The 11,352-nt window shown below is 40.7% G+C and overlaps 1 protein-coding gene and 1 long non-coding RNA gene across 14 annotated transcripts in view; both read right to left on the reverse strand.

Annotated features, from left to right (window-relative positions):
- LOC100707654 (zinc finger protein 665) overlaps positions 1–6,717 on the reverse strand; it is a 53,018-nt gene extending 46,301 nt beyond the window's left edge. For 7 of the 12 annotated variants that reach the window (XR_003220432.1, XR_003220433.1, XR_003220430.1 and 4 more), the window contains exon 1: positions 6,428–6,717. This is a non-coding gene — a long non-coding RNA (zinc finger protein 665). The remainder of the gene's footprint in view (positions 1–6,427) is intronic. The other 5 variants (XR_003220435.1, XR_003220438.1, XR_003220437.1 and 2 more) reach the window with 2 other exon arrangements.
- Positions 31–4,109, reverse strand: LOC112847099 (G2/M phase-specific E3 ubiquitin-protein ligase). Of its 2 annotated transcripts, none has more exons than XM_025907942.1 (15): positions 3,797–4,109; positions 3,492–3,631; positions 3,054–3,279; positions 2,866–2,941; positions 2,463–2,743; positions 2,347–2,380; positions 2,166–2,239; positions 1,987–2,064; positions 1,513–1,718; positions 1,332–1,431; positions 1,072–1,234; positions 863–969; positions 644–788; positions 381–506; positions 31–196 (listed from the first exon to the last, which is right to left on the reverse strand). In XM_025907942.1, the coding sequence occupies exons 5-15, from the start codon at positions 2,543–2,545 to the stop codon at positions 125–127; spliced, it is 1,188 nt and encodes a 395-aa protein (XP_025763727.1). In that variant the 5' UTR covers positions 2,546–2,743; positions 2,866–2,941; positions 3,054–3,279; positions 3,492–3,631; positions 3,797–4,109; the 3' UTR covers positions 31–124. The 2 variants fall into 2 exon arrangements, with proteins under 2 accessions (XP_025763727.1, XP_025763726.1); XM_025907941.1 differs by having other exon boundaries at positions 31–229.
- Positions 6,718–11,352: the final 4,635 nt, after the last annotated feature.

The following is an 11,352-nucleotide window of genomic DNA, read 5'->3' on the forward strand; positions in this document are numbered from 1 at the left end:
GCACTCACAACTGGGTAACAAATTGAGTGATCTCCCAGCCGCTCCTTACATTCGTGGTCAAACTTGCATGTTATTTTGAAATGTCTCTTTTCATCAGGAAGGATGGGAACATGGGACTGGCCGGTCATCCACTGGAGCACATGCTGGACAGCAAGAGACTCTGATTTTTCACCACCTGCACCGCCTGTGTTTCCATCTGTGATGTTTGAAAATGTTTCTGAAGTCTTTTCTAAATAAAAAGCAATCTGGATTACCATGTTTTAAATTAACAACTAAGAATACTTCCTAGTGCCCTGTATGTTAAAGCAAAGATATTTAACAGATGCATACGGTATATATACACAATACTATAGGTATATACAGCTAATACTATATAGTACCTGATGCTTCAATCTCCTGCAAGAAATCTTGCAAAAATTTATGATCTTCCTCTCAGTTCTCTCCCTAGATGTCCCCTTTTCACTGAAATGTGGTTGGCAGCTCATCATAATGAAATCAGCGTCTGGCTGTAAATAAGGAAATAAAGTAGATTATATTATAGATATATTGTTCATTCAAAACTAATAAATAAATACAGGATAAGTACAGTACAGATAAGTGGACTGTCTTCGGATCAGACTGAAGCTGCTATGTTAATACTTACTTTGAGGATTTTCCCAGGCACAAACAAACTGTGGCAAGCTTCAGGATTTACAGCCATCAGGTTCACAAGACCATACAGTTCCATGCCCTTTCTGAGCTGCTGTAGCATTGGAATCAGTCTTGTTGTAGAGTGTAAGACAATGGCACTTAAAGAAAACAAAACAAAATGAAAAACTAGTTGGGGATGGGTTAATGATCTCTCTGACTTTTTCTCGCTTACCGTATCATGCTTTCCTTACTATCCATCTTTATCTGGTTTGTGTATCCACAGGTGACAATTTCATCAGCCCACAACATCAGAGACTGTATGTCTGCTGCATCTTCAACCTGGAAATGTATAATGTGAAAGAGGAAATACAGAAGGTTAAAAGTGTTTAAAAACACCATACTCATAATATATCATGTGCCAGAGCTAAACCAGGTGCTCACTTTGCTGATGAGCAGGGAAGATTCCACATCTGCAACATCCTCCTTAGACAGACAGCTGAAATCAACCTCTCCTGAGCAGAGGAAATTGTAGCACCATTCTTTGAAAAAGGCAGGAGATGGGCCTCCTTGGGCGAGGCTGACTGCAATTATTTCACCAACAGTTCTGTGTAGACAAATGATTATAATTCATTTTCAGGTAACATTTACAAAAATATCGGATGCGTATTAAATGTAATACACAAAGCTCGTATGTAACCAACCTGAAGTTTTCATTATCAAGATCGGTCAGAGAATACTTGGGGTTTTTGCCCTTGTTCTCAGGTCCTTCAAAGAATCTGCTTTCAATACCTGAAATCATGTCTTTCATACAAAAAATATCCGCATTTTTAAGTTATCCATTATTTTTTGACACTAGGACAAAACAGGTAATAGGCAACTCACCACTCAAAAACTCTTTCCTAAGTGCTCCTGTATCCACGCCTGCCTCTCCAATGAAAACCACCCTAAGAACACTGGTGGGAGATGCAGATTTTTTTCTCTGCCACTGGAGAATGCCTCTGTCTGGAAGGTCTTCTCTGTCCACACACAACTTAAATTCTGTTGTGGTGTCGACTTGTTGTTCAAGGCAACGCAATACATCTTCCACGCTTAACAAAAACAGGGTAGAAAACATCCTAAGTTCTCAAAGAAAAATAATCATCTTTAGATTAAAAGAGGCTACCACATTAAACTTGATTAGAACTTATCGCAGCATGTTCTGTGCAACAATCTTTAACCATAATTTAAAGTAGTGTGATCATAAAATGTTTTATATGAAATTAAAACCCAGCTATTGTTTAAAAGATCTTACACATAATTTTAACAAATGGTTCTGCATAATAGTGTGTATATGAACTATAATAGAGCAAAGATTACCTGTCTGTTGTGCATACTGAAGTTTGAGTTGGTGTGCATGTAGTTTGGTCATTTTCTTCAGGCACCATGCATTGAAAGCTGTTGACGAAACAAAGTAAAAAAAAATAAAAAAAAATACATATGTTTGCGTGGACTGTTACTGATTAACATTTTTTCATAAACGGCTGAAAAAAGATTACCTATCCCCACACAGACTTGCGTGGACTGTGATCTCATCTTCAGGAAAGTCCTTAGTGCATATTGGACAAATAACCTACAATTTCAAAAAGGGGGTACATGTTATGCATAGTGGGAAAAAGATCATTACCGATACAAAATTTATTGTAGTTACTATGGTTTTTAGTAATTTGCTAGGTTTACCTTGCATTTGCTTTTCACAATGCATAAATAATTCCTGCAGAATTAAAAAACAGTAATTGTGATACTATATTATTTAATTAAAATTGCTCATTTTGACTTCATCAAAATTGTCTCACCTCATCATCAGTCTCATCAGGAGAGAATTTTCCTTTGCACGTATTGATGTGTACTGCAAGCATCTGCAGAGGCATAACTTCATTACACTGGTAACATAACTTCTTTGGCATCTTTGAAAAGTGCTGTGAGTCGGGAGGTAGAGGAGATGTGTCTAATGTTTCCTGAAGAGGTACAATGTAAAAAGTGGATTTGCCACCTCCTGACACAGCTTTCAGTGTTTTGACAGAATATCCTTCTGTTTCAGGTGGAATTACAGTGAGCTTTCGTCGACCACTCCCACCTTTATTGACAGAAAGATAGCACATACAATCAAGCAGCAAAAGTATCAACTACATAATTCTAATGCAGTATGAGCACGCAAGAATGCCCAAAACACACATAAAAACTGAATTAACAACAAACCTGTTGCCTTATGCAAGAGCCATCCTCCACAAAGATATTCCATTTTTGGAAAGGTTTCTTCCAGAAGTCTTGAAATCTTAGTTAAAAACACAGTTAAGCAGAATGAAACACTAAATGGACTGTGGCATATGATTCAGGCTAAATGCGTCTGCCAATGACTTATTTTAATACTGACTATACAACCTTACCTCTGCATGGTCACCATCTTCTGGAAGAGACACGGTTTGTCTCCCCATGCCAGCTTGTAGGAGTTCAAGCTCCTCAGCTGGCAAAGGAGTGTAGGATGTGTTTTTTGACAGCAAATAAAAACTGAGGCCTGTGGTCTTACTGCCTGCCTTGACAAGCTGTTTAGTAGATGTTAAACATCTCTTTTTACCACGGCTCAAGTTTGATTTGAAATGTCCTGGAAATGATCTGTGGGATGAAAATGCATGAGTTTAAAAAAATGCAGTGTTGCATAACATAAGGGTTATTGTTTAATAAAGTTATTAAATATGACACCAGTCCTTAATAGCACATTTTAATTTAGAAATCAATGTTGATAAATCGATAAACCAAATAACTGTAACAGAAAAGATTGCAAAACGTTTAGAAAAAAAAACCACACACACAAAAAAAGCTAACACCTTGTCATCTCTTGCTGGATAGTCAGAGTTCTAGGCTCCGGCTGCCCACTCTCTGTTGGCCTCCCTGAAGGATTTGTGGATATGTTGTTAAGCAGCAAAGACACCAGATTTCATACTGCTGACTCAACTGCACCATTACCCTAAAAAGCATGATTGGGATACACTGCCTCAGTAAGACAACTACGCTGGTAATTACCCATTAGGCTAGCTTAAACTCTACAGCTGCATCTGTAACTACAATTTCACGGCATATTAAACAGAAAGGACAGCAAATTACTAAATTCACACAAAAAAATTAAACTCACCTGATACTGTGGTGTAGTATTATTGGAGCCATTATTTGATTCTGCCATCTCTTCTTTGGCTGCAGAGTAAATCAAAACTCCCTCTATCTGCAAGAAGCGAGGCTGAGTGGACAGTGTTTCCGGTGTCCGGAATGCAGCAGCTAGCGAGCTGATTGGAGACCGTAAGAGCCAATCAGAATTTTTGAAACCAAGTCTGTGATTGGTTGGTTTTGTGGCACACTTATAACGGTGTACAGAGAGTTGAGCGCTCGCAGCAGAGAATGTTGTGAGCGCAAGCAACACATTGCGAGCAAGCGCAAATGAAAAAACTGAGCGAGAGGGGTGCTATTGTGTGTGTGTATATGGATAAGCGCAAACACTGAAATACATTTTTTGCACGCAGCAATGAATTTTGTTCACTCAAATTCAGCTTTTGTACGCTCAAAATAAATTTCTCTTCAAAATGCAACACTTGCACTTGCAATCTTTTTTTACGTGCGCTCAATATTTTTTTACGTGCGCTCAGAATAGTGGCACTGAAATAACGCCATAGTCACGCTGATTACTGAACAAAAACCCAAAGATCAGCTGTTAATCGAATTTATTTGCTCTCTCTCGTCCTTAAACTGTTTTTAATGTTAGTTATAATTCAGAATTGGCGACTGAAACACGTAGGACACATAAGAACATCAGGAAATAAAACCCCGATAAATATAACCTCGGTAAAAGAAGTCAGTGTCAGCGGGGGTTATTACAGCTGTATACTGGGGCCAGCGCTTTGTTGGTGGTAATTACAGCTCGATTGCTTGTGAGGCGAGCGGATCTATCCTAGGGCTGCTCGATTATGGCAAAAATGATAATCATGATTATTTTCACTGAAATTGAGATCTCAATTATTTGACGATATTTATTTAACAATAGCAATGTATTGAATAATGGCTTTAAAGATGTCAAAAAATAGTATAAAATAGTGTGAAAATACTGATTACAGTGGAAATCTTCGCAATATAAAAAATAAATGAAAAATGTAAACATCTATGTTTAGTGAACTTCAAAATACTGCACAATATTTGATGCACGTCTGACTCCACGAACCCATAATGTTTCCACACCACTGAAGTCGTTTTACCTCTTTTCAACCAACGGCATTCTTTCTTCAGCAGCCATTATCCTCTCCTCTCCAAATAACTTCTACTTAGCTTTCCGAGCTTCCCTCGGGTCCTCTTAATTGTTGTGACGCGTGTTCGAAACGCAGAGATGTGCGCTCGATTTGCCACACGGAGCAGCGCAAGAGTAAAGCACGAGGGAGGTGCTAATAATCGGCTCAGTCATTTTTAATGATCGTTGAAAGCCCAGATCGTAATCTAGATTAAAATTCGATTAATTGAGCAGCCCTAGTCTATCCCACGCTTTGCCGTGAGACTGGGCTGGGCAGACATCTCCGAAATCATCGAAGCACTTTTGCAAAGAGGCTGTATCTTGACAAACCGACCAGATATCTGAGGATTAAACCACTACATTCTTGGCTAAAATAATATTAAAACGGTATTTGGTGACACACAAACAGAGTTTTTCAAAGTTCAGTTCTGTTAGTTTCCACATGCCGGTTGTGTGCTAAAAACAATGGCCACCAGGCCAAAGCAATGGTTTTGACTCGATCAGCGAGTCAAAACCATTGCTTGAGTTTGATGGGTGAGGTTGACAGATAAAATTATTTCATGGTGAGACCTGAAGGAGTCAACTGTGCCAAAATGAATGAATTAAATACACCATTAAATAATTAGTTAAATGTGGCAATAATTAATTAATTAAATGTGTCAAAAATATTTATTTAATTAATTATTTCCTATTTTAATTAATTATTGCCACATTTAATTAATTATTTAATGGTGTATTTAATTCATTCATTATGGCAGTCCCGGCGTTCCATAGTTTGCTAGTTCACCTTACATGCATTAATTTAATAACGTGGTTAGCCTACTCAACATAAATTACACACGAACAACATTAAGCTACTCACTCAGAGAAGAACGGCTGCTGCCATCATTTCTGCTACACTGGCAGGGCTAGGGGCCAGGACTCTACTCTTCGGGTTTTTGGGGGATGTTGCTAACTCCGCGTCCGATAACAGGTCTCGCAGCAAGCTATCAAATACGGTGCATTTCTCGGCTTTTAACAAAATGCTATACGTCGCCAGGTGTTTCATCAGATTCGAGGTGTTACCTCCTTTGCACAGTATCATCTTAAAGCACTTGTTGCAGGCTGCTGAGTTTGCATCTTTTGCTGTGAAGTACAGCCAGACTTTGACCGCTTCGCCTTGGGCATTTTTAATCTGTAGCTCTGCTCTGAAAGAACGTACGTACCTGGGCCCGCCTACTACGCCTGCAAAGGTAAAATGACTGGCTAGATCCAAAGTGTATGACATCTCAATAAAAAATAAAAAAAAAAGCACCGAAATAAAGCACCGAAATGTGCGCTGCTTTTCGGTCTGGTTACTAGCGTTTATGTCAGAAGGCACCGGATACCGGTACCCATCCCTAGTCAAAAGTGGTATATAAATACATTTTGCTTACTTACGTCTCCTAAAAGCCCTCACAATAATAAATGTCCCGCAGAGCTGTGATTAGGATCCTCCATCAGAGTGACACTCACCTGTCCTGTGCAGCTTTATTTCGGGTTTCCAGGTGATATCCATCAGTCTGCGCTGACGGTCGATCTCTTGCTCATACTGGACGATCGTTTTTTCAAACTCCAAGAATATTTGTTCAGCAGCAGCAGTTAGTCGCTCGTTGACAAACTCTCTCAGATACTGAACTGAAGACATTGTTACTGCGGCAGCTCACACACTCAGCTCACACAACACAATACAGCAGTTTTTGTGATCAGCCACATACACGTGGGACGGTAATGAGGCCTTTGTTTGTTTACTTCCGCCTGTGTAACGTGGTGAGGTTCCGGTAGAGCACGAGTGTTGCCTTTAGTTCCTCTTTAAAGTCTGAGTTTGTTGCAGGAAATGAATAAATGATTGTGAGCAGCAAGGCTACAGTGAGAAGAGAAAACAAAGCCATGAATGAATTAAACTCAATGCAGGCTGTGGAATAAAAAAAAAAGGGAATTATTTTCACTGTTTAGCTTTCAGTGTTGACTTTCATTTAGCTTTTAATACACAACTAAACAAATCCATCATATTGATATAAAAATATCAAAGCAAAAGAGCAGAAACTGCAGCAGCTTATTTTTCAGCTGCTGTATCAAATAATGGAGTAAGTCCTCCTTGCTCCCTTGTTTGGGATGTATATTAAATTTCTCTGAGCTGTTTGTGATTAGTTGGATCTGAAAAGTATCAAAACTGAACATCATCTTTAAGCAGAACGTAATAAAAATATGTAAGGGCAGTACAGCACAACACATCAATAAAATATTATCTTAATAAAATCTAAGACAAAACGCAATTTCCCCATATTAGTACAAAGGGTCTCAGCGGGATATGATGCTGTTTCACGGCCAGATTTCCCAAATGGGCCAAATGGGAATTGTGAGCACACAAAATTAAGCCATGCTTTTATTCTGTGTGTCAGCAGTAAATTGTGTGTAACAAACATTAGTCAATACATTTATGTACTTGATTTGAATATTCTCCCTATATTTTGCGCCTTTACAAAGACCCTCATAGAAATGTGTTCCCACCTCATAAACACAACCTTTTCTCTGTGCTGTCTTTGTAAATACACACAATACTTTTCAAATGCCAGATACCAGATTGCGCTTATGCAATATTTATTATGTACATCTGTTCCTTAATGTACTGTAGCAAGATATCTTTAACATGGACAAGACTGTTCAAAGACAATAAATGTATGCAAAACGTATTTTCATGGCGATCTTAAAAGGATTCTGTTTTTCAGGTGGCTATAATCAGTACTGCAACAGAGTGAATTACACTGAAAGAAGAATCTGTGCCTTCAAAGGCTCATCAGTGAACATTTCTTGCACATACTATCACACAGATCCTGTTGTGTCAAAATTATGGTTCAGACCTGATCGTAGTCATTGGTTGAGAACTCACTTTCTACTATGGGACCTTAGTAAAGACTCCCAGCATGCAGATCGTTTTCAGTTCCTTGAAAGAGAGAAAGGACGCTCCACTCTGAGAATCAGTGACTTGAGAAAGACTGACTCTGCAGAATACCACTTCAAATTCACAACGCAATCATTTCAATGGGTGAACATTTTGTAACACACCCAAAACAGATTCCAGGTTTGACCAACTGTTTCAGCCGTGGGCAAAAAGATGACAGTCAATAAAATTCTAAAAGATAATTTATTGACACAATACTCAAAAGATAAAAGATAAAACAGTCCAGTGTCCCATTTATGAATCAAGTAAAAACACACAGTCCCAAGGCCAGAGCCAGCTATGCCACAATGCCAGTTGCACTCCACGTGTTGACTTCAACAGGGTTAGCAGTTGTCCTCTGAGACCCACCACCCTGCAAGTAGATAGCCAGTGGTCAAACCAGCCTCTGCAACTCTGCTGCCTTTAGGCTGTGGCATATAATAGGCCCTGGCCTGCACAGAGAGACAAAATGACACAGCAGTGTTTGTAGTGTGGGCTATAAGTAGACCAGTGTATCAGTGCAATCAAGTACACCTGCCTCTAATTAGTCCAACCCCATTCCAGCCATTGGCTCACCAAAAAATGTGACACACACACAACCACTCCCAACCCAGTGCAACTTCACACAATAATATGGAGCTAAATTAACACAGGCACATTAGTCTACCATGTTACACCCCTCCCTGCTGAAATGGTCATTGTCCCAATGACCATGCAATCTATAAATATTAGTCTCCAAATCTCTGTGGGGGCAGTCCTTTGGTCGTTCTTGTTGACCGTCTGGATTCTTGATCAGTGGGTCCTGTCTCGACACCTTCTGGGGCAGCCTCGAGAGGGATTTCTGTAGGAAGCCAAAACCCAACCCAGGGTGGAGCAGCTGGAGATCTACCAGTGTGTGGCAATGTATTTCCAGTTTTTAAACCTTCCTGCCTGGCTGTCTCCACCTCACTCCTAGAGTTCTGCCTATCTTGTTGCATAGGTAACAAACAAGGTCTCATTCATTTACGATGCATCACTTTCTCAACATTTCCCCCTTCTTTTCTAATCACATACACCGGCAAATCAGGATCTGGTTGTTTTATGACAACCTAAGGTCGCTGCTCCCACCTATCTGCCAACTTACCTCAGCCCCTTGCTCTCAAGTCATGTAGCAATACTCTCTCCACAGGCAGCAATGGAAGAGCATCTGCTTTCAGGTCATAATATTTCTTTTGACGGGACATTTCAGAGTCTCTATGCTCTTGAGCTTTTTGGAAGGCATACCGCAGCCGTCTCTGATGGCATTGCACCCAGTTGCTCACAGAGGAGCAGCCCACATTTTCAGTAAGGCCCATCAGCCGATCCTGGGGAAGAAATCCATGCCTTCCAAACATCAAATAATGTGGTGAATATCCTGTAGAACTGTGCACTGTATGGTTATATACCTGAATCATCTCAGGCAGGTGATTTCGCCAGTTTCTCCTCTCTTCACCTAAGGTGCCCAGCAACCCCAGAAGAGTCCGGTTAAGCCGTTCACAGGCCCCATTTCCAGCTGGGTGATAGGGTGTTGTATGATCTTTCTTTATGCCATACAATTCACACGGCTCATGCACCAGTTGTGATTCAAAGTTGGGACCTTGGTCTGACAGCAGTCGTCTTGGTGCACCAAAGGGCTGAATTACCTTGCTCCAAAGTGCTTTAGCTGTTGTTACTGCAGTCTGGTCTTTTGTAACTGTAGCCCAAGCAAATTTACTGAAGTGATCCACCATGACCAAAACATTATGATACAGATCTTCTGGACCACCAGACAACAGTTCCATGGGTGCAGGTGTCTTAATGGGAATCAAAGGAGCATGTTTCGCAGTAGCCGCTTTTCGCAGGACACAGACCTGACATTGGGAACACCAATTTATAACATTAGCATTTAATTTGGGCCAGAAATATCTTCTTTTAATCAGGGATATTGTTTTTTCTGGGGCCCAGTGTCCTGCATATTCATGATACAGTTGCCATATAGAATACTTCTCACCCTCAGGAACCAAAAGTTGAACTACTGGATCGACCTCCTTGATATCATGTGATGCCAACACAGCACTCCATCTTTTAGTGACAGTCGTTCCCAGTCCCAGACATAGAACAGGTTTAGACTCCTGTTGCCTCTCACACTTATTTGGCTGCTGGCTCCTCCGTAGCTACCAGGCCACCCTTCTCAGTGTTGGGTCCTCCTCTTGCAAGGCAGACCACTGAGATGGTGTACATTCAGGAAACAGAGGCACACCACAGGTTAAATTTTGTAAACTCTCCTGGTTAGACTTGCTTGGGCCAACACACATTGCTTTGACCACATTTGCTTCAACCTGTTTAAAGGATGGAACCTCTACTTCTTCCCTTTCTCCCTCTGTAGCCACGGATGCTGCATGTGATGGATATCTGGATAGTGCGTCTGCACTCTGATTCAGACGCCCTGGCTTATATTTGATCTCAAATTGAAATCTAGCCAGGCGTGCTGCCCATCTCTGCTCTAAGCTACCAAGTTTACCTGAACTGAAATGTACCAAAGGATTATTGTCTGTGTAAACTGTAAAGGGTACACAATACAGATATTCAGCAAACTTCTTAGTTACTGCCCAGGTCAAGGCCAGGAATTCAAGTTTGAGAGAGCTATAGTTCTTATCATTCTTCTCAGCAGGGCTCAAACCTCTACTAGCAAAAGCAATTACTCTCTCTTTTCCATCCTGAACTTGTGCAAATACCGTTTCTAAGCCCTGGTTGCTGGCATCTGTGTACAAGATGAAGGGTGGATTAAAATCAGCAAAGGCCAACACTGGTGCAGATGTTAGAGACATTTTTAAAGCACTAAAGGCTGTGTCACATGTAGAGTTCCACTTAGTGGACAAGGGAGTATCTTTCCTCTTAGAATTTTGTGATGCTCCAACTACAAGGTGAGCCATTTATATGGATACACCGTGATAAAATGGGAATGGTTGGTGATATTAAAGTCCTGTTTGTGGCACATTAGTATATGTGAGGGGGCAAACTCCTCAAGATGGGTGGTGACCATGGTGGCCATTTAGAAGTCGGCCATCTTGGATACAACTTTTGTTTTTCCAATAGGAAGAGGGCCATGTGACACATCAGACTTATTGGCAATGTCACAAGAAAAACAATGGTGTGCTTGGTTTCAACGTAACTTTATCCTTTCATGAGTTATTTACAAGTTTCTGACCACTTATAAAATGTGTTCAATGTGCTGCCCATTGTGTTGGATTGTCAATGCAACCCTCTCCTACCACTCTTCACACACTGATAGCAACACCGCAGGAGAAATGCCAGCACAGGCATCCAGTGTCCGTAGTTTCAGGTGCTGGAAATCTCGTGTCTTCACACCATAGACAGTTGCCTTCAGATGACCCCAAAGATAAAAGTCTAAGGGGGTCAGATCGGGAGACCTTGGGGGCCATTCAACTGGCCCACGACGACC

Source organism: Oreochromis niloticus, linkage group LG6, assembly GCF_001858045.2.
Source record: "Oreochromis niloticus isolate F11D_XX linkage group LG6, O_niloticus_UMD_NMBU, whole genome shotgun sequence".
NCBI lineage: Eukaryota > Metazoa > Chordata > Actinopteri > Cichliformes > Cichlidae > Oreochromis > Oreochromis niloticus.